We start from the raw sequence: 26109 nt of genomic DNA on the forward strand, positions 1-26109 counted from the left end.
CTTCAATCTGGGTTTGGAAAAAGCTTGAGCCCAAGGAGCTACATCCTTGTTCCTTTGAGATGGTATCAGTCTGAGCAGCTAGGTGAGCAGATGCTCGTTTCGCATTTCACCTTAGAAATGTAATCAGTCAGCCCTTCATCCAGGCAAGCTGTTACTCTGTGAACTGCTTTAGTTACCACACATTGACTATAAGTTGCCATTCAAATTGGGCAAACTGAAAATAGAAACAGAAGAAGTGGATCTTAATGGTCTAGTTGAAGGTAAAACAGTGGGTGATGGGAGACAGTCTTCACTTAGCTCCATGAAGGTGTGTGTTATGTCTGAATAAATGATAATCTGAATCTTCTGGCTGTTTTTATGGGGAGGAGGAGTAGCAGCCGAGGTATTGGTAAAGCAAATGAGATGAGTCATTTCTGGGGAACCTAGCTGGAAAGTGGATAAGCTAGGATCCTTATGGCTTCAGGAAAAATGTTGCAGAAAATAAAACCTAGCATTTAAAGTGAGCTTCCCATTGGGCTGCCAGTCTTGCACCTAGCTGATAATACTGTTTCTAACTCTCTCTGGAGTCTTTATCACAGGATTTTACAATCTGGCTTCATTGCTGTCAGAAATGGCAGTTTCAAATTTTAGGACTGTTAAATAAGAGGAGGAGTTGGAAGTGTAAAGTGATGTGGATAGCTCATTTGTTGTATATGCACTATTCCAGAATTCAGGGAATTCCTATTTTTCTGGGAATGGGTGGCCATTGGATGGCCATTGTGAATTTCCAGAGAAAGATTAAAAACCAGAGTTTTACAGAAGGTGATAATGGTGTGAAAATGGTATAACCACTTGTCCCCCAATTTCTAAACCTGTTGCGTAGGATCAGTCTACAAAGGATCTGAAAACTTCCAGCATATGTGTAAGCAAATGGATCTGTCAAGTGAACAGCATGTTGTTTTCATGTTGTACTAATTTGCACACTTCCCACGTGATGTCCCTTAAAGCTGCTGCCTTAAACACCTAATATAGGGCAGCAGGTGGAACATAACTGGAGGGATTGACACAAAGGAGGACAGTCCATTTGTTGTGTTGACATATCTAAGCTGTGGGCATGTCCCCCAGCACAAGTGTCCTCTCTTTAATAATGCCTGCCAATCAAATATGTGCTAGGGCAAAGATCTTGTCTTCCTTTGCCAGGGAAGGATATTGCCCCAAGATGTGCACTAATTGGCTACACATTGTAGGAAATCTGTTGTTATTTCAAGAACAGAATCCATCACATAATAAGACAGAAATGAAATGCTCCAGTTTTCTACCCATGTTCGTATTGCCTCACTCAGCCACAGCACAGACATCCAGTCACTAGCATCCTGCAATTAGGGGCACGCAGTTACAGAATAAAGACCTCGGCTGGCTAATAGTCCTGAACACATAGTCTAGTTGATCTATCTTTCTTCGTTTTCCATGTTCACTCAGCTGGTGTTCAATGTTTCTGCGAAACTTGGCTGTCCCAGGTAATTCCAAGGGAGAAGCTGAAGGGTGGTGAACTTCTGGCCCTTGAGCATGAGTGGGAGGTCATTTGGACTCAATGATCTTAAAAGTCCATTCCAACCTAAATGATTCTATGATTGGTTAGTCGAGCATACTAGTGAGTGGTTTGTCTACTAAGAGGGACGAGTATTGGCAATTTCTGATGTTGAAATTTAAATTGTCCTTGCTGGGTTTGAGAGTCAAAAGCTGACTGTGAGGAGAATGGCACAGTTAGCATAGTTTACTTTGTCTGTATGTAAACAGCTATAAAGTGTTTACACCTTGGAAATAAAACACCCCATTGATTCAGATCTGTTCTGGTTTTCAAGATTTTTATCCCAACTTATTTTTCTATACATGCACACACGTGTGTGCTGACATTTTGGAGCACATTTCTGCAACAGCAATTGAGGCGATATAATCTGAGAATATATATCTGTGTATGGCATATGCAGGCATACAAGCAGTTTAGTAAATTGCCCTTATTGTGTGTTGTTGAAAAACCCAACACACAAGTTCCCGCTGAGCAAAGGGAGGATGGGAACGTGTGTTGACATGACAGAACTGTTGTTGAATTTAACTCATAAGCTGATAGATGAATATTGCACTTCTGTGTCTTGTTTAGTAACCTGATCACTGGGATATTTACTGAATTAATAAGCTGGGTTAGCTTAATGCTATGTGTAAGGGAGTAAGTAGGAATGACACTAATTCAAGCAAAACCTCTTTCGGTAAACACACAGGAGTGGTGCTTTCATATTGAATAACCGTTACCCTTAAGGAAGCTGGTCAAGCTTTCTGTGCAGCCTTACTGATTTAGGCTGTTGAAGGCAAATGCATAGGTCTGACAAGGAGGCTTTTGGTTAGATTAAAAAGAAAAACCTTTTTCCAGAGAAAAGGAGGCAGTTGGGGAACTCTTCACAGCAGGTAGTGCAGAGGTCTGAAGAAACTAGTCCTCCTGAACTGTTTTCGGATAAAGCAAAAGTGTGCGTAGACTCGTACATTTTTTTTTTTTTTCAGTGCTACCACTGTAAATGAATTTCATCTTAAACAATACAGAAACTCTCAAATCCATGTACACTGTATTGACTGCCAGTCACGAGCTCCTGAAAAGAAGAATCCTATCTGAGATGAAGTTGGACCCCTCTGAGACATAAAATACACAGGCTATGTACATAATTGATTGATTTAGCCTCAAATATTCAGATGCCTGAATGGCAAAGGTGATACAGCCAGCCTTTGCTAGCTGTTTCACCAGCGCTTCTAACACTAATGGTGATAGAGAAATGGAAATACCAGTTTCTCTTGCTTCTTGCAGATGCTGACTGAATTGCTGCATTCTTGCTTTTTGTGCCTTTATTTTTGTGCATCAAGCCAAGTGGGCTAGTATTAGATATGATGTGAGTATTGTTTGATGTGCCAAGTTTGAATTGGAGACCACTGATGATTTTTTTTTTTTTTTTTCCCCTCTTCCCTGTAATCATTATGGGAAAAAGCGCTGCTTTGCTTTGGAGTTGTAAGAGATTGCTGTCTTTTCCTAACTAAGCCCACCAGGCAATCCTTCTCTCTTTGGTGTGTGAGTACATTGTTGGTCAGTAGGAATTGCTCATCAAGGTGAATCCAGTAGAGTGTGATAATATGATAATGCATCAGGGCCTGCTTTTGGGTTTTTTAATTTCTTCCTTTTTTTTTTTTTTTTTTTTTTTTTAAATGAATAAGGATGATGAATTTGACTCTGCAAACCGACCTGGAGATTTACATTAGCAAATTAACAAGAATGCTTGCTTATGGATTACTAGATCACTTTATAACTTCATGATTGAATTCAAACTGCCAAACTAAATTTCTTCTCGCTAAGAGTGTAATCAAAACCATTCAAGGAACTCTTGCCTGAGAAATTGTAGATATAAACAGCAATTGCTTATTTCAGTAAACATACTTGTTCACTGCCAAACTAATCACGTTATTGCAGATGGAATCCCTGTATGCAGCTTTTCTTCATTCTCACATTTAATTGACAGCAAGATGAATCATATCTATATCAATTCCTAGCGCGCTAATCACTTTGCTTATATTGCAGTGCTAATCTCTATGCTCTTGCTATACCAGTGGCTATCTGCTTGGGACTCTGGTCTGTGTTTTACTGTAAGCCATTTGTTGTGAATAATGTGTTTAAAAACAGTCAAAACCAAATGATGCTAGTACTTCTTGAACTCTGAATTTTGTTTTTCTCATGTTCTCTTATTTACCTAAAGTTAAGTTGTACACTTTGAAAATAGTCACTTGTTTTCCTGAAGAAGGCATGTCTGGAAACGTAGTGCAAAACTAATTTTGAGATGGGCATATCCACTTTTTTAAAGCTTAAGAAAGTTGAGCACATGTAGCTGAACTTGATCAACCAAAACACGTGCAAGAGTAAGCCACGGGCGTTTTTGGTCTTCACAATTTCCTTCTTGTCAATGTTGTCCCCAAGTCACAGGGTGATATTTAGGGAAGCTAGGAAACTGGCATCAGCTGTCTTATCTGTACGCTCTGTAATGATGCAGCACTATAAAGCATGCTTAATGCAACGGCTTACCAAGGAAAAACCAGAGGTGGTGTAGGAAGCCAGACGGTAATACTTGCTACACAACCCAGAAAGCTGCAGCATTGTCGCAGGTTTCAGGTATTCAAGGGGAAAAACCTTTTGTGGGCTGCGTTCTTGTCCCCTTTCGGGAGGGGAAGCTGTGCAGAGCCGCTGCTGGAGGCGGTCAGAGGGATCACAGCAAACCTCTGCAGAAGCACCGGGGCAGGAGGGGTCGTCTTTACAGCCACGGAGGAAGGAGTGAAGACAGGAATGGCTGGATCCTCTCAGTGCCTCCCTCCCTCCTTGTGTCCGTCGCTCCCTGGAAAAACACATTCTGGAACTGCACCAGTGTACCATACTTTAGGGGTATAAAAGCTTCTACCATACTTTGGGGGAGAAAAGTTTTTTAGTACTGCTAGAGATGAGTAGGCTGAGGAGAGCGGGGCAAGAGGCCAAAGTAGGTGGGAATGTACAGGATTCATTGGTCAGAAGAATAACGTGGAAGCTGAATTTCCCTGAAGTGCCAAAACTTTGTACCTCATCTGGTGATCTTTGCCAGCTGCCACATGTTAGTATGTAAACATGTGAGAGCGAGGGGAGACTGTAGTTGGGAGGCTCATCAAGACTGACCCGTCTGCTTCACTTTGACTCAACCTCTCCACTGTCTGTGTGCCTCCTAACTCCTTGAACTCCTGGGGCTGGCAGCACGTATGTCTCCATCTGAGAGTTGCAGTGGGTTTAAACAAGCTTCTAGTTAGGAGACCTTTCATTACTGTGCATTTGTAGTTGGTGACTAAGCCTGGGCCACAGTTGGTCGAGCGCTTAATGCGGCTGCTCACGCCCCCGGAGGTGAGCTCATGCCCAAGCACCTCACTGGGCTGGGGTCTGGGGCTGGTTGGGCTGGAGGTGACCCCAGCGGAAACCACAAGCACTGTGCTTGGGGAGAAATCAGTGGTAATACTATAGCTTGAGTCATTATTTAGCAAATTTTGGTTGTTTTATTGAAAATTGTTTTTCAATTTTCAGTTTATTTCTGGGAAGATATGAATGCTTAATATAAAGTGAAGCACTCTTTCTCTAGTCCAACTTTCCTCATTGATGGAATTGTAACACACGTACAATGAGAGTGGTTGCTGCTCTCCTAAGTAATTTGCATGAGCTACTTGCATTATAGTCAATATAATCCATGATTACAGGATGAACTTGATCGTTAATTATCTTTTGAATATGCACTTCCTTTAGACGTGGCTACTAGCTATTAGACTTTATTTTCAGTTGTATAGTAGTGATAGGAACATTGAGAAATACTGCATTTCAGTCATAATACTGCTGAAGAATGAGCAAATAATTTTGAACAAAAATATTCAGGATGTATGCACCGTATAATCTGAGTTCAGGCTTCTTGCGCATGGCAGGATTGGCTGTTAATTTACAGTGGACATGTTGCAAGAATTGCTTTTACCTTAACTCACAAGGTCTGCTTACAGAGCTCTATGACAACCAGTGAATTGCTTGCTAAAGAGGAACTACACCGTTTGGCTAGCTACTCAGGGAAACCTGTTCAGCTGCGCGTGTGAACAGATGGTGGCAAGTGACTGAGTTACCTTTTGTCAGTCAAGCTATTTTAATGTGGCAGGTGTATATTCCCTTCCCAATGCAAATGCCAGGGAAAGTGGCTGGAGTTCCTAAAACCTGGAGGTGGCTTATATTAGCGGAGAGCTTTTCATAACCGCAGTGATCTAGGAGCATCTATCTGGGAAACTCAACACGTGGGCTGAGTAACGATAAAACACCGAGGCAGGGTAAATGGTGCTTGTGATGGTGTGTTTGCAGTGTGAGACTGGGCTTAGGAGCTAGTTCTGTGGCAATTGTAATTCATGGTTAACAGTGCAATAAGCAATAAAGTTATAGAAATAACTGAGCAACTTGCCTAGTTCAGTTTATTCAAGGAATGTTTGGAAATAAGAACTTAAATGGGAGAGCTTCCTTGCACGTTGTAAGCAGTGGTTGGAAAGAGAATAGACAAATTGTTCTAGATGATAGTAAGAAAGTAGTATTTTGTGTTTTGTCACTCGAATTTGTAGTGGTTTACTCTTCCCTGTCTAGGAGATCTAGACACAAGCTATTTTACATCAGTTAAGTCTGCCATTTGGACTAAAGACTGGTTTGTGCTCAGACCTTAGACTATAGGATTTAGACAGGTTTTTCTTGTGTCGAAAGTGTTTATAATTTTCAGGAAACTCTGAAAATGTTAATTCTTAATTTTCTGTTTGTTTGTTTTGATCCATTCTGAATCGGCCAATTAGTTCTTCTGTCCTGGTCTCCTTGCCTGTGTAGTGTAGGCCTATATTTGTTCTCAGACATGTATTTCAAATCAGTAGTGGTTAAAACAGTTCCTTTGGAAGTGCTAGGTACCAATAAAAGCACGCCTGTCAATCAAGCAAAATTCAGAGCACCAAAATCTGGTTATTTCTGAAAGAGCTGGCTCAAGGGATGTTCTCAAGGTCGTGGGGGTTCTGCTGCTGACCTAGGATGTTCTGGCTCGGTGGCCAGTACCTCGACTAATCTTCTTAAATTGTAAATGCAGGTTCTTTGTCTGCCAGGTACACTTAGGTACAAGTGATTACTCTGTTGTGGAAAAGATGGGTCCGTTGGGTCTTAAAAAATAGCGGTGAGAGAAATTCACTGTCCGGTTTTGTGCAGAATGTGGGACAATGGTGAATGAAGAAAATTTGGGAGGAAAAGAGCTGGAACAAAAAGCAAAGCTAGAGCTGAAAGCAAAGAGAAGGCAAGCATGACTTTTGTGGTCTTGCACCCTATTTAACTGTCTGGATAACTATGATATCTGCCTGCAACCTATTGTATATAAAATTGGTGTGATGAATATGAACCCACAGCGATGGCACTCATAACATTATTATTATGATGTATGACGAGTAATAGGGTTTGGGGATTCCTGTGACTGTAAAGGTTTTCAGAATTCAGTTTAAATTAATGTTACTGAAGAGAGCCTTCAGAAACTGGTTAAAACCTTAAAATTTAAACCGTGGTCCATATTAGTTGACTGAGCAAGCACGTCAGCCTTTCTCACCACAGTCACTAAATGGAGAGCAGTACTGGCTCGTGGAATGCTGTAGGATATAAATTGCTTTGCTTCTAAGATTTTAAAAAAGGGTATGGAAATAGTGTTTCTTTGGTGTTTTAGTATACTATATTTGACAGTAACCCACATTGTCTCATGAACCTGATCAAATTTGAGCTTAGATTAATGCCACTGTACAAGTAATCAATTTTAAAATATAAAATGTACGTTCATCTTTAAGTCCTTCGCTTTGATGGATTTTTTTGGCAGAGAGTTGAGAGCCTAACCATGTGTCTGTTTATTAAAATACTTCCTGAGCATCCTGTAACATTTGACATAGCCAAAGACTATTCCTAGAAATAATTAATATAGGTAGTAGCATTTCAGTACAGCATTTTATTGAAGTAGGCAAGATAAAGTAAATGTGTGCTAACCCTTTATGGTTTTAGTACTGTTTGTTGCTCCGTAATGTTTTAATACAATGTTATTATTAAATACAGGGAAAGTGACTGGGAATATTTGAGTTTCCCTTTGTGGTTATAGAAAATGCTGTGATTTGGTTGTGTGTGTGTGTGTGTATGTGTACACATATGTGTGTATACACAAGAAATACAGATCCTCATGTGTTCCTTCTAATCTCCGTAGCGCGCCTTTGTGCATGTTCAAGCTGCAGAAGCTGTGACTGTTCCAATAAAGAACCATTTCCCCACAAGAGAACAACAGATTTTGGCACTGCAAACCACAAGTGAATTTGATGTCCTTGTTATAGGCGGAGGAGCAACAGGATGTGGCTGTGCTTTAGATGCAGTCACTAGAGGTAAGGCTTGAAAATTTAATTGCGTTCTTATTCTTGGATTACATGGTTTATAATAAATTTATCAGATTGGCTTTTTGAAAGTACTTGAAGATAGAGAAGGTGTACTCTGAAAGCCTGGTTATAAAACTTCCTTCTGTTCTCAGAAGCTAAAATGAACTTGAAGAAAAAATGTCATTGCGTTTTTGTTGTTTCAGCAGAGTCCTTATTGTCTAGGTGCTTGTATGCAGTTGTCTAACAAACCTTTTTGCTGGTTGCTCTTGGACGGACTTCTCATTCTCTGTTGCTCCTTAATTTGTGGGTTTATCTGTAGCGACATTTCACTTGTTTGTGCAGGAGAATATCTGCAGCAAAGAGAAGGCAAGACTTGCATAGCACTTTCAGCAGCTATTTTGAAAGGGCCAAGCATGAATTCTAGATGAGGCACAGTGGCTCTCCAGCTCATATTTCTTACAACGTGAGATATCCACAATTTCTGCTAATGCATTGTAGCTGCTTAGTATATTGCAGGTTTGGAGAAGTCTGTCTGGACTTTCAATGAAAGGCACTAGCACCATTTAGTCTGAAGGTACATACAGTAGATCTGTGCTCTGATTTCCCCTCTTTTGGGGGATTAGCTGTGTAACTGGTTTAAGAAGCTACTAGAAGCAGCAGAATTGATGTTAACTTTATGCATAGCCTTAACTTATGGAAAGCTCAAGGTAAAATGAGTTTAAGCTAATGCTTTTTACCTGACTCCTGCAGGAGGATGAGAACATGTATGGTGACAGTCAGTTTTTGCCCAATAGATGTGCAGATATTGCCCAGTAGTTCATGCAGTTGGTCAGACATGAAAAACTCTGTTCGGAGGGTAAAAAGCAGGATGCTAATGCCCACTCTGTCTGTGTCATCCCCCTCACACAGTAACTTTGCAATTGGCCAGCAGGTTCAATCAAATTTGATAGTTCTCAAAGAGAATGAGTCATTTTACAAGTTTAATGAAAATAGGTCTTCAGATACAGAGATGAGAATGCATGGGTACTGTTTTTGCGGGAGAGGCTGTAGCATCAACTCCTGTTCTATTAACATGCTATATCCCCCAGAATATCATATTTTTATCCAAAAAGCTGTGTAAAAGATTTGTGAGAAAAGCTTGTCTTTGGAATATGTTCTCTCAGTTGTTATTTTCAGTACAATCAGCCAATGAGAGAGAGAACCAACCTTCTTTAGTTTCTGTCTTTGTAGACCTTGTTTCTGGTTTTAGAACTAAAATGGGGAAAAAAAAAATACAGTGTAAAACATAGCAGGTAGCCATAAAGTTCTTCAGGTTCCTTAACCTGTAGATATACCTCAGAAATAAGAGGCAAAACCTGACTCCAGGAGTGTTTTGTAGTTTGATTTGGAAAATACCTGTGTAGAAGGTGTGATAATTTTGAAATAGATAAAGCAGTAAGGTCTGCACCATCGGTAGATACATACGAACTCAAGTCTTGTTATTAATTTTTTTCATGTATTATTAAAGATAACTTGTGATCTTTTCACTTCTGCCTCTGCTATATCGTGGTAGAAAATGCAGTTGTAAAGCACACAGAAATTATTATAGGTAATCTATGTTTATCCTTTTACTAGATATTGTGATTATATCAGTAGATTTCTGAAGTGTGAAATATTCCTAGGCATTTGGTTAATGAATTGTGTATTGTTGCTGTTCATTCATGGAACTTGCTCTTTTATTATGTTTGCTTCGCTTAACAACAAATTTTGCTTTTCATGTGTTTGATATATCTTCGCCAAATTATTTCTGATTGTATCCATTAATCTTCAGTCACACTTGACAAAAATAAATTACTCTGATCTTTGGAAGTTACCAGTAATAATTAGATTTTTTTTTTTTTTTTAAGGGCATAAAAGTTTTAGGAGACCAGTAGATGTTAAAATGTATGATCACCAACCAATAACATAAAGCACCCCTCAAAGAGGGCAAAGGAAAGACCCAGGGGATGACTTCTGATGCAGACGATGCTCTCCTCCTTGGCTACGCATTGTCATGTCATTGCTGTTGGTTTTGGTAGCAGTGTCACTGAGTTTAATTAACTTTTAAATTTAAAATTCTGCCAGTGATGGAGGGGGTCTGTTACGCTAACGTCTGTAACACAGCTTGTCCTTCCACATACGTTTTGTAAGTGAAAGATTGCCATGTACTTGTCCTGTGGTGCTTATCTTGGTGGGCTTTACTTATGCTGGGTGTTGGAAGTCAGTGGTGGTTGTCTTGTAGGTAGGTGCCAAATGATGTGGCCAGGCTGTTGCCTGTATCTTATCATTAAAAGGCATCTGTTAATAATCTGTTTCCTGCAACTTCTCCTCTCACCTAACTTCCATCACATAACCCGACGTCAGTCTCCTTCATGAAGAAGGTGCCAGCACTTCCCTTGTACAAGGGATGTAGTGTAGACAGCATTGGGGTATATGGTTTCATAGCGACTTCCATATGAAGCGGTGTGCCTTCACCCATGGAAAGCTTTTTTCCTGGCCTCCAGGGTAACTGGGATCACAACTTGTGCAACAAACATGCCAACCTCGTTCCAAGTGTGTGTTAGAATAAGCATTATAACATTCATTGTAGAGCACTTTGTGTTCGGGGTTTGCAGGACCGTCTGTGAGCCATGTGGTTGTCCCTTCCTTGTGCTAGTCAAACTGTCAGTGCCTGCCCCGGTGTCAAGGAACGTGTGTGCGATTTTGAGTAAACGTTTTTCTGAAATACTTAGTAATATCTTGTAGCGAATGTTTTGTGTGTGTGTGTCCTTTGCATATGTAATGTGTAAAAGGAGGATGTCTGTGTGCTGTATGAGCACTGTAGTATCTGCATAGTAAGCTGTAGATGAACTTTTTCTCTGCTGCACTTCCTAGGTAAGCTACTAGATTTTTGTATTAAGCCTCAATTACCAAACAATTCTGTGTATATGGCAGGATTCTATATATGAGCCGGCAGTGTGCGTGTGTCCTTGGCATATGTAATGTGTAAAAGGAGGATGTCTGTGTGCTGTATGAGCACTGTAGTATCTGCATAGTAAGCTGTAGATGAACTTTTTCTCTGCTGCACTTCCTAGGTAAGCTACTAGATTTTTGTATTAAGCCTCAATTATCAAACAATTCTGTGTATATGGCAGGATTCTATATATGAGCCGGCAGTGTGCCCCGGCGGCCAAGAAGGCCAATGGCATCCTGGCGTGTATCAGAACTAGTGTGGCCAGCAGGAGTAGGGAAGTGATCGTGCCCCTGTACTCGGCACTGGTGAGGCTGCACCTCGACTACTGTGTTCAGTTTTGGGCCCCTCACTACAAGAAGGACATTGAGGTGCTGGAGCGTGTCCAGAGAAGGGCAACGAGGCTGGTGAGGGGTCTGGAGAACAAGTCTTCTGAGGAGCGGCTGAGGGAACTGGGGTTGTTTAGCCTGGAGAAGAGGAGGCTGAGGGGAGACCTCATCGCTCTCTACAACTCCCTGAAAGGAGGTTGTAGCGAGGTGGGGGTCGGTCTCTTCTCCCAAGTAACAAGCGATAGGACGAGAGGAAACGGCCTCAAGTTGTGCCAGGGGAGGTTTAGATTGGACATGAGGAAAAATGTCTTTACTGAAAGAGTGGTTAAACATTGGAAGAGGCTGCCCGGGGAAGTGGTTGAGTCCCCATCCCTGGAGGTATTTAAAAGACGTGTAGATGAGGTGCTAAGGGACATGGTTTAGTGGGGATGGTGGTGTTGGGTTGATGGTTGGACTCGATGATCTTAGAGGTCTTTTCCAACCTCAATGATTCTATGATTCTATCATGTTCTCTGAGCAGTAAGCATGCCCATGGCTGGCTCTCCTCTGGTTTTGGGCACCTCTTAAGCAGACTGTAAGTAAGCAAAGATGCCAGTTGTCTGCCTCTCTGGTATGCTGTTTAAATCGTTAGTGTGGTAGGTTTAGAGCTCTCTGCTGCAAAGAGTTAAAAGCATTCATGAAAATATTCTGTTCCTGCCATGAATACGAACTATAATTTGCTTGAGGGAGCATGGCTCCTATAATGTACTGTAATGCCTTTCTATTGTGAAATATCCAGGTTTTAATGTGCTTCTGTTTAAGTTCTGTTTTGACTTTTCCCTTAGGAAGGAGGCTAAAATTTTTCATTACAATATAGACAGTGCGCTACACTTTGAATACAAATTTATCCATGTACAGAGTAATTTTTCTTGTGATTGTCTCTACCCTAGAGAAGTGTCTTTAATGAATTACATACAAATTGTGTAATTTAAGAAGTTAATTTGGTTTTCTGGTAACACAGGACTAAAAACAGCCCTTCTAGAAAGAGATGATTTCTCATCAGGGACCAGCAGCAGGAGTACTAAATTGATCCATGGTGGAGTAAGATATCTTCAGAAGGCCATCATGAAGTTGGATTTTGAGCAGGTAATTGTTTATGCTGGTTGTTAAGCAAAAATTGCTAGTAGACACTTCCCCTATCCCAATTATATCCAAGTCTCCTTTTTATTTTTTCAATACTTGACTGTTGTGTTCCACAGCCACTGTACATAGAAAGTGTCTTCTCCAGTTGAGCTTTCTAGACTAGGGAAATCGGTGCTGCTGCCTTTTGCTACATTCTTTTATGGGCAATCTAATTGCCATACCTTGTAGACTGTGTATCTTTTGGGGAAGGAAGGCAGAGACAGGGCTGACTTCAGAATAAAAAGAGCTTCCTACCTGTCATGATCCGAATTTGGGGGAGTGAGTGGTAGGACTGTTTATTTTGGAATGGGGAAAAAAAATAAGGTAAATGAGTGATTATATATAAATGCTTTTATGTATTCTTGTGTTGGTGGAAGCATGATGTTCTTGTTTTGGGAAATTGATTTGTTTTCTCATTGAAACCTCTCTAACTTAAAGTGTGTTTTAATGGTTATAATACTGCTACAGAAACAGTGACTTCTCAGGGAAAAAATATATAAAACGTGCAGTTATCCAGCTATAGAAATCAACCTTCTTTTTTACCAAAGAACAACTTCATATTGATTTGTATTGATTGATTTGGAGAAGAGCAATTCTGCATTTGCAACTTGGAGTTAGTATGGGATTTAATTGTGGGAATCAGCACAGAAGCTGTACCGTGGGATGAGTTCTAACCTTCCTTAAGTGCCTCCTGCCCATAGTTAGGAGTAACACGGCTTATTGCTCTCTACATTCAAATGAAAAATTATTCAACTGACCTGCCAAGACACCAAAATGAAACTACTGAAACTTAATTTTCTTGGGAAACATTTTCCTTAACTTTTGAATTTTTCAGCAAATCTCAGTGTTTTTGAAAGAGCAGTAAAGAACAGTAAAAATTATGTGGGGTGTTTGCTTTGATAAACAGTTTCTTATTAAACGTTGCACATGGAGACAGAATTGAGTAACGTGGGATTCACATGCACACTTCTATTTTTCAGTACAAGATGGTGAAAGAAGCACTTGAGGAGCGTGCAAATCTGCTTGAAATTGCTCCTCACCTATCAGCTCCTTTGCCGATAATGCTACCTGTTTACAAGTAAGCTCTGCTATAATATCTCTCCTCTACCATTGCTTTTGACAAGCAAGCTATTTCCCTGGAGAGGTTTCCAGGTGCCTCTTTCCAAGCATGTCTTTAAACCTGTCACAAGCTTTGTCCTCTAGGAGGTGAGATGTTGCCGTATTGTAGAAGCATGAAATTCTCTTACGGCACCGACCAGCTATCACTGCTGTCCGGGAGCACATCTTGGACTTCAGCTTTTCAGTGCATTTTTACCACCCCAACGGGGGGAAGGAGGGGAGTCTGCAGCTGGGATGAACTCTCATTCCCAGGATGTTACTTGCTGTTCTTTGCAGTACATCCTTGTCTTCAACACATGCTATCATAGTGTTCTTAGCAATGTGCTGTTTAGTCCTTACAACCACCAGTGTTCAGTGCAGTAGTTCAGTGCATTTGCCTTCCACAGTACACGGCAGTTTGATATTGAGAGAACAGTTTGCTTCTCGTATGAGAAAGAGACTTAAAGTCATTTGGGTTAGGCTTTTAGGTCTGTAAGAACAGTTACTTGCTGTAACAGGCTACTTAGGGCAGTGAGTTTTTTTGCTGAATAATCTTAATGTATGGCTTTATTCCTGTCTTAGTAGAAGGGGCTTGTAATAGCTGGAGCTCATCTAGGTCATGGGTCAGCTGCATTTATTTGGTCCTGTTTGTGCGGGAGGCATTAGTCAAGATGTGCATTTGAGGAACCCTTTCAGCTTGTACATACAGCCTGGTTCTTCCCTCAATACATAGCTTTAATATCTCACCTTACACTGAAGTACAAAAAGCCAGTTTGTGATCCTAATTCTAGAATAAATAAAGCCTTGAATCTGCTTGACTAACTGCAGTGAGTAGATCAATTGAAAACAGTAATGAACAATACATAAGTTCTTGCATATTTACATTATATTGTGATACCATGAATTTGTATGATGGTACAAAGTAAAACTGGTGTAATACAACACAGTGTTACTTAACATGTTCTATATTACAATAACAGTGTGTGCGTGCACTTTTAATTTTTTTTTTATGTTTGTTTCACTTCATGGGGAATGTTTTTTTTGTTTGTTTTTCGTGCAGATGGTGGCAGTTGCCATACTACTGGTTTGGAATAAAACTGTATGACCTCGTGGCTGGAAGTCAATGTCTGAAAAGTAGTTATGTCCTTAGCAAGTCAAGAGCCTTGGAGCTCTTTCCAATGCTACGCAAAGACAAGCTTGTTGGAGCTATTGTCTACTATGATGGTATGTTGCCTTTCTGTGCTTTCATTATTACATTGCGCTGTGTTTTGAGGGGGGGCAACATAAGTACGCAACTGTAGATTATGTACATTGACTTTCTAAAGGGAAGAACAACAACTTGAAGGATTCAACTTGCACCTTAAGCATTTATTTGGTAGATAAATTATGTTTTTCACGACAGTAACTTACTGAATGTAGGAGAGAATATATTAGTTTTCTTGGTTAGTAGGTATAGTGATATGCAAAAACATTCTAGCATTGTGATTCCCTACAGCTTTCCAGCTGTGCATGATTTTGCTATACACTTCTCAGACTGAACACTTCTTCTGAGGTATCGTAAGTCAAGAAAGTGCGATCGTTCCGGTCGTGTTAAATGGCTTGCTGTAGCACTTCCACTGTGTAAATAACTTCAAACCTATCTGGATGACCTGGCTGCTGGTTGTGGTTCTTGCACTGGGTTGGATGAGGCCTGGATCAATTACTTTTTGTATCACCAGTGAAACTGGTTGCTCTGCAAAGACAGCGTTCCTTGTATTTATAAACCAATAGTATAGAGATTGCTAGAAGACATGAATGGTTTCTCTTAAAACCCCTTTAAATAAAGGGTTATAAATTCACAAGAGGAAAAATGCCTCCAGCTCGAGTTATTTAATCTATTGTATCAGCAATTTTTATGTATGTTTGTGTTTAACACTTACACAGAATTGGTGTCTGAGTGCGAGAAAATAAAGAAGCTTTCTGCAAGTCTTTCAGTGTTCATTCAAAATAGAATGATGACTTAATAGAACTCACTGCAGTTGTCCAGAAATAGCAATTTTCACATTCAGAAGTGTTCATGTGTATTCACGTTTGGAAGGAGCTCTTGTTTGTAATGTAAGAATGGATAAGCCTTTTTGCCACCTTCTGTGAAATTAGTCTATTAATAAGTCCCTAGCATAGCTGTATAGCAACAGGTGTCGCAGTGGATCTTCTAAGCAAAGAATTTCTTAACTCTGTCTCTGTCCCTTCAGTCCCTACAGATGCACAAGGCAATCTGAAACAAAATTGGTGAAGGTTTAGTTGGCTTACTTGACGAATGACTACCTAGAAACTTTGCTTGTCCGGAATATTAGCGTTTGCGTTGATGTACACGTGTGTTGAGCTTTATCCAAACTGCTGTATCTTAATACTTTTTAATGTCATGCAGGTTACATCCCCAAACTGTCAGAACTTCAGTATTTAAAAAATACTGAACTTGTACAAATTCTAAATGTTGGAAAGTTGGAAAACTGCTTAAGTTTGAGTACCAGGATATGCTGTCATAATTGCTTTCTTGAATATGTTTTCTTTGCATCAGATTTCTACGCTGTTTCAGGATGTGTTTTTAGTTAGATTAGTATTCCCCCTTCTCTAGTCCTCTTCCACTTCCCTTCCAAGACAGAAAGTTTTGGCAAAACTTTTTTGGTAATGGGGCCAGCTAGGTAATATCAAAACGTCAAATGTGTTGAGGATAGGGCAAAAAGCCATAGATTCCTTGCAGGCTTGGAAAGAATAAATAGCTTAAATACTGATTTACTTCAGTAGTGGTACAGTTCTAGTTAGTTTTTACCTAGTTTCTGACCTTTTGGCAGCCAGAAAGGTCTTCACACAAAATTGATTATAAAGGTAGTTCTTTCCCCTTTTTAGAACTGCATTTACACATCAGCTTATCAATAGGGGCTTTTGTACTGGGAAGAAGTAGGAGGGACTCTCAAAACACACTGGACTCAGATAGTATTTGTGAGGCTTCTGGCAAAAGCATGTGTTGATAGTTGCAAGTTGTCTTATACAGAACCCAGCAGACTGGAAAAAAAAAAAAATTGTGCGGGAATATATATGTGTAGGTTCTTAACTGGGAGTAGGGTGAGATTTAAGTAAAAATTAAGTCCATCCTTTACCTCCGATGGAGACTGCATCTTCTCTGTCTTATTTTTAAGGTCTAGAGGAAATAGGTTGTTTAGAAGCAAAACTTGTTATGGGATTATGTGGTATTTTTTGTATATTGTAACAAGAGCTGCTGTAAATAGCATACATAGAAGTAATTCAGATTTATTTTTTCATTATCATAAGCTATCCCTTAGACTGTTTTAAGGGATCCCAGGAGCATGCAGGAAGAACGAAGTGGTTCTCTTAACTCTAATTACACTTCTCGTAAGAGCACTATAACTTGAAATCTATTTATAATCTATTGAAGTCTTTTTCTGATTAAATAGTTAGTTTGGATGTATCGCAGCTATTTACTACTCCAGCATTCTAAAGATATACATTTACAAGACAGCCTTAAAATTAGTCTTCAAGTTTCTTGGACGAATAATTGTTTTAAATAGTGTTGCAATAAATGAAAATTCAGCACCAAGATACCACGTGGTCTTTTAGTGGAAAACATCTGTGCAGCAATACAGTGCAGAACTCTGTGAATGACTGAGAGATGTCTCTGATGGTTTTGTTGCCTTCGCCAGCAATAGGAAACAAACCCACACTCTACATATTGGAAACAAAGAAGTGTCAAATAGAAAAAAAGGAAATGGACAAAATATTTATTATTTTGTTTTACTTATAAGACTACAGCTTAGTTATCCACGTTTTTATGCAGAATTTAAAGAAACGGTGTTTTTCAGTGAAAAAACTAAAAAAAAAAAAAAAACTCTCAAAGCTCCACCAAACCTCAATTTCCTAAAAGAATAAAGTGGTTCTGAAGCACTAAAGTATCAAACTTGTGAGTTCATAATATACATTAGGGTGCTTTGAGGCTGCACCTAATCCAGAACAAAAACTTTCCAACTACAGTGTTAAATCAATTCTTAACATGCCACATTCCAGAATTAAATTTTGTCTGTAGTGAGTCCTCTGTAGGTCAGCCTACGGCCCATGGTGTAGAGGGGCTCACGCTGTGTTGTAACACATTAATTATTTTATTGTGACCAAGTAATCTGTGTTCTGTCCACAGTAAATTTGTCTTAAGTCATAATGTTTCAGCAAGCACACTTTAGATCTTGTAAATTATTATACTTGGATTTTAATGATACACTTTCATGCCCTAAATCCGGAGGAATGGAGGACAAAAGGGAAAAGGAATTGAACTTAAAGTAGAGAAGGGGCTGATATGATTGAATTAAACTTTTAGTTCTTTCAGAAGGATTAGTCATAAAATAGAGCATTAAATAATGGTGAAAATATATATATGTGTCTTAAAGTAGGTCATATCCTTATCTTCTCTGTCCATCCCTTCTCTGTCTTCCCTAAATAACAAATAAATAAATTGGCCTTTTAAGAATGGCATGTCTTAACTGATTCTGTATGTGCAGTTAAACGTAGTTTTATCTTGTTTTCTTGCTTTTCTCTATTCCTGTCTCTATCATGCTTTCTTTCTATCTGTAGTTGTTAATAGCACCTACTAGCCACATCTCGCTGTTTGGCATGTTGATCACCACGACCAAAGGGAAGAATTAAAAACGTTCATTATGTAGGTTACTTTTTTTATTTGATAAAACCACCTGTCCAGTTATGACTTATTGGTGGCGATGTTCTTTTGCAAAGGAAAGATCAGGAACGCTCTTTGTTTTGTTTTGTAATTGTTGATCAAACTAGTGGCGTGTCAAATAATCCATTATTCATGAATATGTTGTGTTCTGAAATGTTGCTGTGGTCTTCTTAATTACATTTTTTAAATTGTTTATACAGGCAAAAAAAAAAAAAGGTACATTATAAATGTTGGAAGTACCAGCAACAGCAAATCAGAGACTTTACCAGAGGCTATTCTTGCTCTGTCTCAGCATCAGGAAACTAAAGCATATGTTGGATGTTAGCCTGGGTGTACACAATGTGTCCTATTTATTCAAGGTTTTCTTTGAAGCCACAACTTACAAGTTTGTTTCTTAGGGGTACATGTCAGACTTCATTTAGCATTTGTTGGTATTAGGATACTCCTGAATAGCAAAAAGGCAACATTTTGGGGGAAGAACGTGGCTGCTATCTGAGCAGTGATCTGTCAGTTCCACTTATGTAGCTCAAGGAAAACTGGAGAAGAGGCACTATGGAGAAGCTGGGCTGAGATCTCAAGATCATAGGCAGAATTATTTTAAAGCACTTTAAATGGAAGAATTAATCTCCATTTAAATTATACATAGTTCATTATGTTAAGAACTAGGAAAATCATTAAAGCAGAGATCCAACTGGCCAGAATATTTCAATTTAAAGTGTTTAGAAATTCTAAGTGGCACAATTCTTTTTAAGATGCATTATTTTTCTATCTCTAGGTGCTTGCAGACTTTTTTGTTAACATATTTTGCCTTGCAAGATGAGCCTTTAGGTGTGTAAGGAAAACTTGTGTTCTGGAATCAGTCATGAATTTAAGATCTTAGGGCTTTGTTGACCCTGCTCTTTGAATTTACTGCTATTTTCTGAAAGCAGGTATTAACATATACTACTTCTGTGACTGTTTTGCCACATCAAGGTATTTGATTGTTTAATGTCTTGTTCTACAAATTTCCAGTATACTTGCTGCAATGTAAGTAATTGTTCTTTATTTTTTGCATTCTCAGTATTCTTGTATATATTCTCTCCTGAAATATTAAATATGGAGGTTATTTAAAGGTAGAAAAAGAAGCTTTGGCAGAGGATTTAGCTTTCCTTGTTTACAGCAAACCCCATGAGAAATCCTTCCCAGGCACACAGGCACACACACACAGACACATACACACAAAAATCAATGCAAAAGAGTAGGGCATTCATTAAGCTGTCAAAAATGGAATAAATGCTTTTTTTTATTTAGGCTCTTGTAGCTATTTTTTCCTAGTATTTGAGTGTGTCCTGAATTATGAAATGTTATGGCTTTATAATTCATATTTGACAAATTAATATTTTGAGAATGTTGAGCTGTAATAGGGGTATTGCCCTATTACAGATGCAGACAACTGTATGACTTTTTTTTTCCTTCCCTGGATATAAAAACTCTTTGACAGTTTGTCACTGAAAAGACTTTCTATAGGTGAAATACACAGCTAACCATATTTCTTGGTATTTAAAAATTGAAGCTGGATGAATGAAAGAAGCCTTGCAGGCACACTAACTGTAGGTATAACCTGGAAAATTCTATGCGTATTCTCCATATCCCGTTGCTTTCAAATACATTTTGTCCCATGTTCTATATAATAGAGTTGTATGTGAAATCTTGAAGAGAATCGGCAGCCTGCTACGAGAGGGCTTGTAAAGGTAATATTGGCTGCCTCTAGTGGAATGCACGTAAAATGAAATGCAAGTCTCCGGCTGAACCTATAGAAGCGATAGTATTTTTCCTTGCTGGCGTTAGTATAAACACTAGTGGGGATCCATTATAAACGGTGCTTCCCAATTCTCTGATAAAATCCGTTAGGTCTCTGCTTGTAGTGCTTCTCAGCATACAGTGGCTCGAGTCACACCGTGCTTTCTCCATCAGAGCTTTTTTTTTTTTTATCGTTTTCAAAAGGGATAAAATCAATAGCCTAAAATGGCTTGCATCTTTAACCCAGTTTTGCCGCTGTCAAAGGGTGCAGCCGCACTAGTGTCCCTGCAGGAGTGGCCGTTTGCTCCTAACAAAAGGGACCGTGCATCTGCAGCACTCTTCTTCCTTTTGCTGGAGGCGTCCTTCCCAAAAGCATGCGGATGATAACTGCATCTCCTGCTGTACCTGTAACAATTTAATTGTGTAAGTCAGCCCAGTCAAGCATCCCCAGCTCATGACTGGGAGACATGAAATTCATTGTCATTATTGTCCCTGTCATTTTGGATCATTATATCCTGCTGCAGAATTTTCCTCACTCCAGTGCTTTCTTACCTCCAGGAAGCAGGGATTATGGCTGAGGTTGGGGTGGGGGCAGGACTGTGAACTACATTTACCTCAGGGGAGCCACAGATTAAATTGGCTTTGCTCTCTGACTTGCTGGATTCGTCTGTTTGTACGCTGTGGGTTTAAGGTTGGAAATGATGAATATTCTAGTGAATTCTGTGCCTCTCTCTTTTCTTTTTTTAATGCTCGTATAAGCAAAGGATGGTTTTTGTGTCCCTTAAGAAGTGAATGGGGAATAATTCTTCAGATCATGTTACCTAAAAGATTTAAGATTATTCCTGAGCAAAACGACATTATTTGCACGTTGTGCCACAAACATCTGAGTGTTCCCCAGTGTGTCGTGGCTTTTAGGGAAAAGACTCCATCGAAGCATGTAACTCTGCTGTAATTTATATGTGTGCATTTTATGTGAACTTAATAGTCGGTCATTAGTTAATATGTACACTGTTCCATATTGTAGGTATGATTATATGTATGGTGAATGAAAACGCATTATGGGATGCCTGTACATCTTCCTGCTCCTTCCCCTGCTCCGGTGGCTGCCCCCATGTTGTTCGGCGTACGGGGCCGGAGTAGCCCCAATCCTCGGGAAGGGCTGGGGAGGTACATGTTGCTCATCTTCCTCACCGCGCTCCTCCTCTTCCATCAGCAGAGTTCACCTCGCCCGGCATCTCCTGACCTGTTTCTGTATCCATTCATGCGCTGGGTTTCTCTAGGTTGAGGGGTGAATTACCTGTTAAAATGCTGCTGGTCGACTTCCCGATCGGATGGGGTGGATCCCTCTGTCGGCAGCATCTCCGCCTGCTCCCCTGCCTGCCCGCTGCCTGGCACCGCTCGGTGCACGTGGTCCCCTCCAGCTGGCACCTGACTGCCCATCCCGGCCACTTGCAGCGTGCCATGTCCCCGTCCTCGGGAGCAGCGCTGCCTCTCTCCAGCTCTGGCACGGCAGTCCATCCCTCCTGTGACTTCTTGTTCCCCGGCTGGTCCCTCTGGCCCCGGCTGGTCTCTGCTGGGTCACGCAGTGGAGGCCAGCGTCCCGCCTGCTGAACGCAACGTGCAATAGCTGACAAGGCAATCGCTACTTCATTTGGGCTTAAAAAATAGCTGCTGCGGTGTGCAAACCAAAGCTTTGTCTCAAATTGTGAGTTTGCCCCAAATTTAAGCTGTTAGCGTGAACATTGGGAGTACTAGTCAGCTCTTATGCCGTGCGGGTACGCAGTAAGCTGTATTGACATCATCACGTTTCTTTCTGGCGCAGCGGCACGGCCGCGGCAGACCTGCCGTGACAGTTGTTCACGGTGACATTTTAGTGCAGTTTCCATAAACTGACAGTGACAATGTTTAGTTTCATTTTAACACTGTGCTTTTACTTACACTGACATTGCAATGTGATTGTAGTGACAAGTTGAAGGCTGATACAAAAGAAGTGGGAAACAACATAATTATAAAGCGGTAGCACAGAACAATAATTCCAAATTTTGTCTCTCACTTGATGTGTCTGGATATTGTGGCTTATTTTTGTATGCTGATATCCTAGCTTCAATATGAGTTTTAGCTTCTGTACTGTAACTTGGCAGTAGACTTGATTAGACAGACATTCTCCAGGGTATTGTGATTTTTAATTTAAAAAAAAAAAAAGCTGTTATGGGCTTCCTGTCTCTTGCTTATGTTATTCATTTGTTTATAACTCTCTACGTAAGTTGGAATGTATCGTACTTTCATTTCCTGATTTTAATTGTGATCTGTTTGTTTTTATCCATACATGCAGTTTGTTTGGTCACAGGTTCCTCCATTCCTTTAATCTTGCCTTATGAAAATAATCTTGAATTTCTTAAGTTCCCTAAGCTTGTCTTGTAAAATAGTGGTTACGTTGCATCTTGCGTGGTCTCTGCAGCACACTCTCAAGCTGTGTGTGTTAAGGTTTGATAAATGTAGCTGTTATTGGTAAATGGGCATTAGTCCTTCCAGACCCTTGAGGAGCCAGAACCTAAAAGTCGGATGCTGATGGTTCCCTCTTCACCTCCATCGCTCACAGGAATAGAGAATATTTCTTGTGGCCTAAGCTGGTGCTAAATGGAGGAAGCAAGAAATTCTTTAAAATGACTGCTACTGATTACTTAAACTTGATGTGTCAAATCTGAGTTTGAATCTGTTAGAATAAATTTACCCGTGAGAAGGCCAAACTCAAGGCTTTCCTTTCCATTAAAGCTCCTACAGAGTGAGGACTGAAAATATCTACATCTCAGGGCAGTTCTTAAAGAACTAAAATATGGGGGGTGGGGTGGTTTTTTCCAGTGCAAAGTGCATATTTAGATGCGTATCATTCTTCCCACCTGGTTGGGCTGTATTTCAGCAGCACAGATAACACAGTGGAAAGCAGAATTCAAATTATACATGACTTGTATGAGAAGTATTAACAATCTGGTGTGATATTGCTGTGTTGTTATATGTGGGTGTGATGGAGCTGATTTAATCGAGTCAGAACGCTCTTCCCTCTGAAGCAGGCCAAGAACAAATGCGTGCATGCTACGTATCCTAGAAAGTCTGTTAGTTTTCAGCGAATTTTTGACTTCACTTAAATTTCATGGGATTCAGAGAGCAAGAAATAGTTCAGGTCTGAGGGCATTTTTAATGACTTGTGACTCATGAGTCAAATTTGATGTTTACCTCTGAACTTATTCTACTTGCGTTTGGGGAAAAGAACTTGCTGAGTTCTTTCTCGGAGAAGTCTGGAACAATTTTGAGTCACTCCAGCTGATTCATAATGCCTAAACTTGGATAAAACTGATTGCCGTATGTACAACAGATGTTGAGTTCCTTTTTTAATGCTTGTAATAAAACTGTTCATGCAATTAAGCACTTATTTAAAAATCAGAGGATGCGGGCAGTCCTGGTAACTTAGTTATGTATAGTGATGTATAATTATCACTCATCAGCCTCAAATCTGTTAAGGTTTTGGTAAGGTTTCTATATACACCACAAGAAAACTTTCATGCATGTGAAATAATTAGATTTCATGCATTGCTTTTCTTTATTGTGTGCATGCAACTTTCTAGTGCAAGGCTGTTGTAAGAATATAACGTATAGGTACAGAAATATACTTTTAAAATAACTTTTGGAATATCAGTGCTTTTGGGGCGAATGGGTGTCATTATTGTGGTGATCCAGTAATATCCTCGTCTTGATGCTGGGTGATAAGTTTTTGGGTATGTTCCAAATCCAAGGGACTGCCTCGTGAGGTGCAGTTAAGTATTCTAGTTAAATAAGCGGAGCTCATTGGTATCAGTAAAGGAGTAACATACAAGCAAGAGGTTAATTTGCAAGTATTCAGTTTGCCTTTATCCCCTCAGCTTTTTAAAAGAAAACAAAAAAATCCTCCCAACTTATTTGTATGGCTGCATTATGTAGGGATATAAAATTGTGACCATACTGTGGGCCTAGTTCTCTCATTCAAATATTTCTTTTAATGTATTTTTCCTTTCAGAAGAAGCCTTGTAGGTGGTTCTATGGAAAGATTTGCCCTCTTGAGAAAGTTCATTAAGACTGTCATATAGCTTCTTGCATGGCTAATTTCCAAGTCTCCATTAAACTTGACCTCCACAGCAATAACTAGATATGCCTAATCAGAAAAGACTGTAAATTGCGAAAAGGTGAGGCTTTCATGTCTGTTGCAGGGACCAACCTGTTCCTTAAAGCAAGAAGTTTGCAAAACCAGACATTACGGCTATGCTGTTGCAGTATGAGCCAAAGCGTATTTGGGGCAATTGCTGCAGTGCTTGCGTGCATTGTTACATGACTAATTGTCATGCAGCAGGTATACTCGATAACGAGGTGTTAGTTCTTAGCATAAAAAGGTTAACATGAACAAAGGTTACGCTCCAGTTTTTAAGAGCTTCTGGCTTCTTAAAAAAAAATATGCAGTCACTGGCTACTGTGTGCTGTTTATCTTCAACTGAATAGAGTTGCAGAGGAGAAAGCAGGAATTGGTATAAAAGTAATAGGTGTCAGAGTGTGACACAGGACAGAATATACTAGAACTGCCAGAGTGCCTTATTAACACTGTGGTTTTCTCACAACTCTACTGAATCAGTCACAAACAAATTTCTACAGTCTGTGGGCTCTGTTACCACTACTGGCTGTGGTTCAGCATTGATAAAAATAAAATTGAATGTACACTATGTGCACTCTGTGGGAGGATTCTTTTAGTGCCAACGGAAGCATTGTCTGTTCGTCTTTGAAGAAATACAACATTTGCTACTAAGGAATGAAAATAGAATTTTCCTAAATTACACAAAAAGAAATTATAAACCAAATGACATCACTGTTGGTCTTATCATGATGTAGGACACACTTACAGAAAATGTCTTCACACACTAAATGTTTTCAGCAGTATGCCTTCTAAGAATAAGGGTTTTTTTAAAGAGGACTCAGTGTTAATGTAATGAAAGCACTTAGGCCAGTGTTTTTGCTAAAAGCTAGGTTGACTACCCTTAATAAATATTAAAGTGTCGCTCCATTGTTACTATATTACAAGCAGATGACAATAGTGAATAATGAGATGGATGATTCTTTCAGTTTCTCTTGCTAGCAATAACTTAAAGGATTTAAACATCCTCTTATTTTCAAGAGGTATCACGGGAGGAGTTGCAAAGAAAACACGGCGTGTTCCACTAGTTGGCTCTTGGATGCTTCTTCCAAAGATGCTGAGGTATGGCTGCCTTTCGCACCACCGTTGAGATGCATCCAGCTGACAACTGACATGCATGCAACAAAAAGTGCTCTCAAAACTAGCCCTCGAGCAACAGGACTGAAGCAGCAGTGACCTCTCCAGGGCAGGGTGTTTGTGAACATCTGTTGTTGGTGAGTGTCATAATTACAATTTCACTGTATTGCCTACAGGTTAGTTATGAGATCTCCAGGAGCTCACTTGTTTATGGAAAAGGATGCCAAATTAATTGGGCTTAGCCATTCTGATATTTTATAACAACTTTTTGGCTTGCAACATTTGGGGAAAAGAACCCCGTGGTATCATAGAGAGGTTACCTCTGGTAGCAAGGGGGAGTAACTGTTTTCTTTGTTTTGCTTTGGAGCACCAGTGGCTGCTGTGAAGGACAACAGATGCAGAGCTATCTTAAATAGGTAATCCAGGACCTCCCTTAGAAGCTTTTGGTTACCTTGCCATTTATCACACAACTATGCCTTAGGTTTCCTCAGCATCATTTGGATGAGGGAAAGGCTGTGGATGTGGTCTACCTGGACTTCAGTAAAGTCTTTGACACTGTCTCCCACAGCATTCTCCTCGAGAAGCTGGCAGCTCACGGCTTAGACAGGTGGACTCTGTGCTGGGTCAAAAACTGGCTGGACAGCCGGGCCCAGAGAGTTGTGGTGAATGGAGTTCAGTCCAGTTGGCGGCCGGTCACGAGCGGTGTTCCCCAGGGCTCAGTTTTGGGGCCGGTCTTGTTCAATATCTTTATCAATGATCTGGATGAGGGGATCGAGTGCACCCTCAGTAAGTTTGCAGA

General features: G+C 40.0%; 1 protein-coding gene across 4 annotated transcripts in view; it reads left to right on the plus strand.

Annotated features, from left to right (window-relative positions):
* Positions 1–26109, plus strand: part of GPD2 (glycerol-3-phosphate dehydrogenase 2) — a 65087-nt gene that overhangs the window by 15177 nt on the left and 23801 nt on the right. For all 4 annotated transcript variants that reach the window (XM_009273151.1, XM_019470444.1, XM_009273153.2 and 1 more), the window contains exons 3-6: positions 7806–7977; positions 12266–12390; positions 13407–13504; positions 14585–14748. In XM_009273151.1, coding sequence (XP_009271426.1) covers positions 7806–7977; positions 12266–12390; positions 13407–13504; positions 14585–14748 — 559 coding nt within the window. The remainder of the gene's footprint in view (positions 1–7805; positions 7978–12265; positions 12391–13406; positions 13505–14584; positions 14749–26109) is intronic.

Source organism: Aptenodytes forsteri, unplaced genomic scaffold, assembly GCF_000699145.1.
Source record: "Aptenodytes forsteri isolate BGI_AS27 unplaced genomic scaffold, ASM69914v1 Scaffold174, whole genome shotgun sequence".
Classification (NCBI taxonomy): Eukaryota; Metazoa; Chordata; class Aves; order Sphenisciformes; family Spheniscidae; genus Aptenodytes; species Aptenodytes forsteri.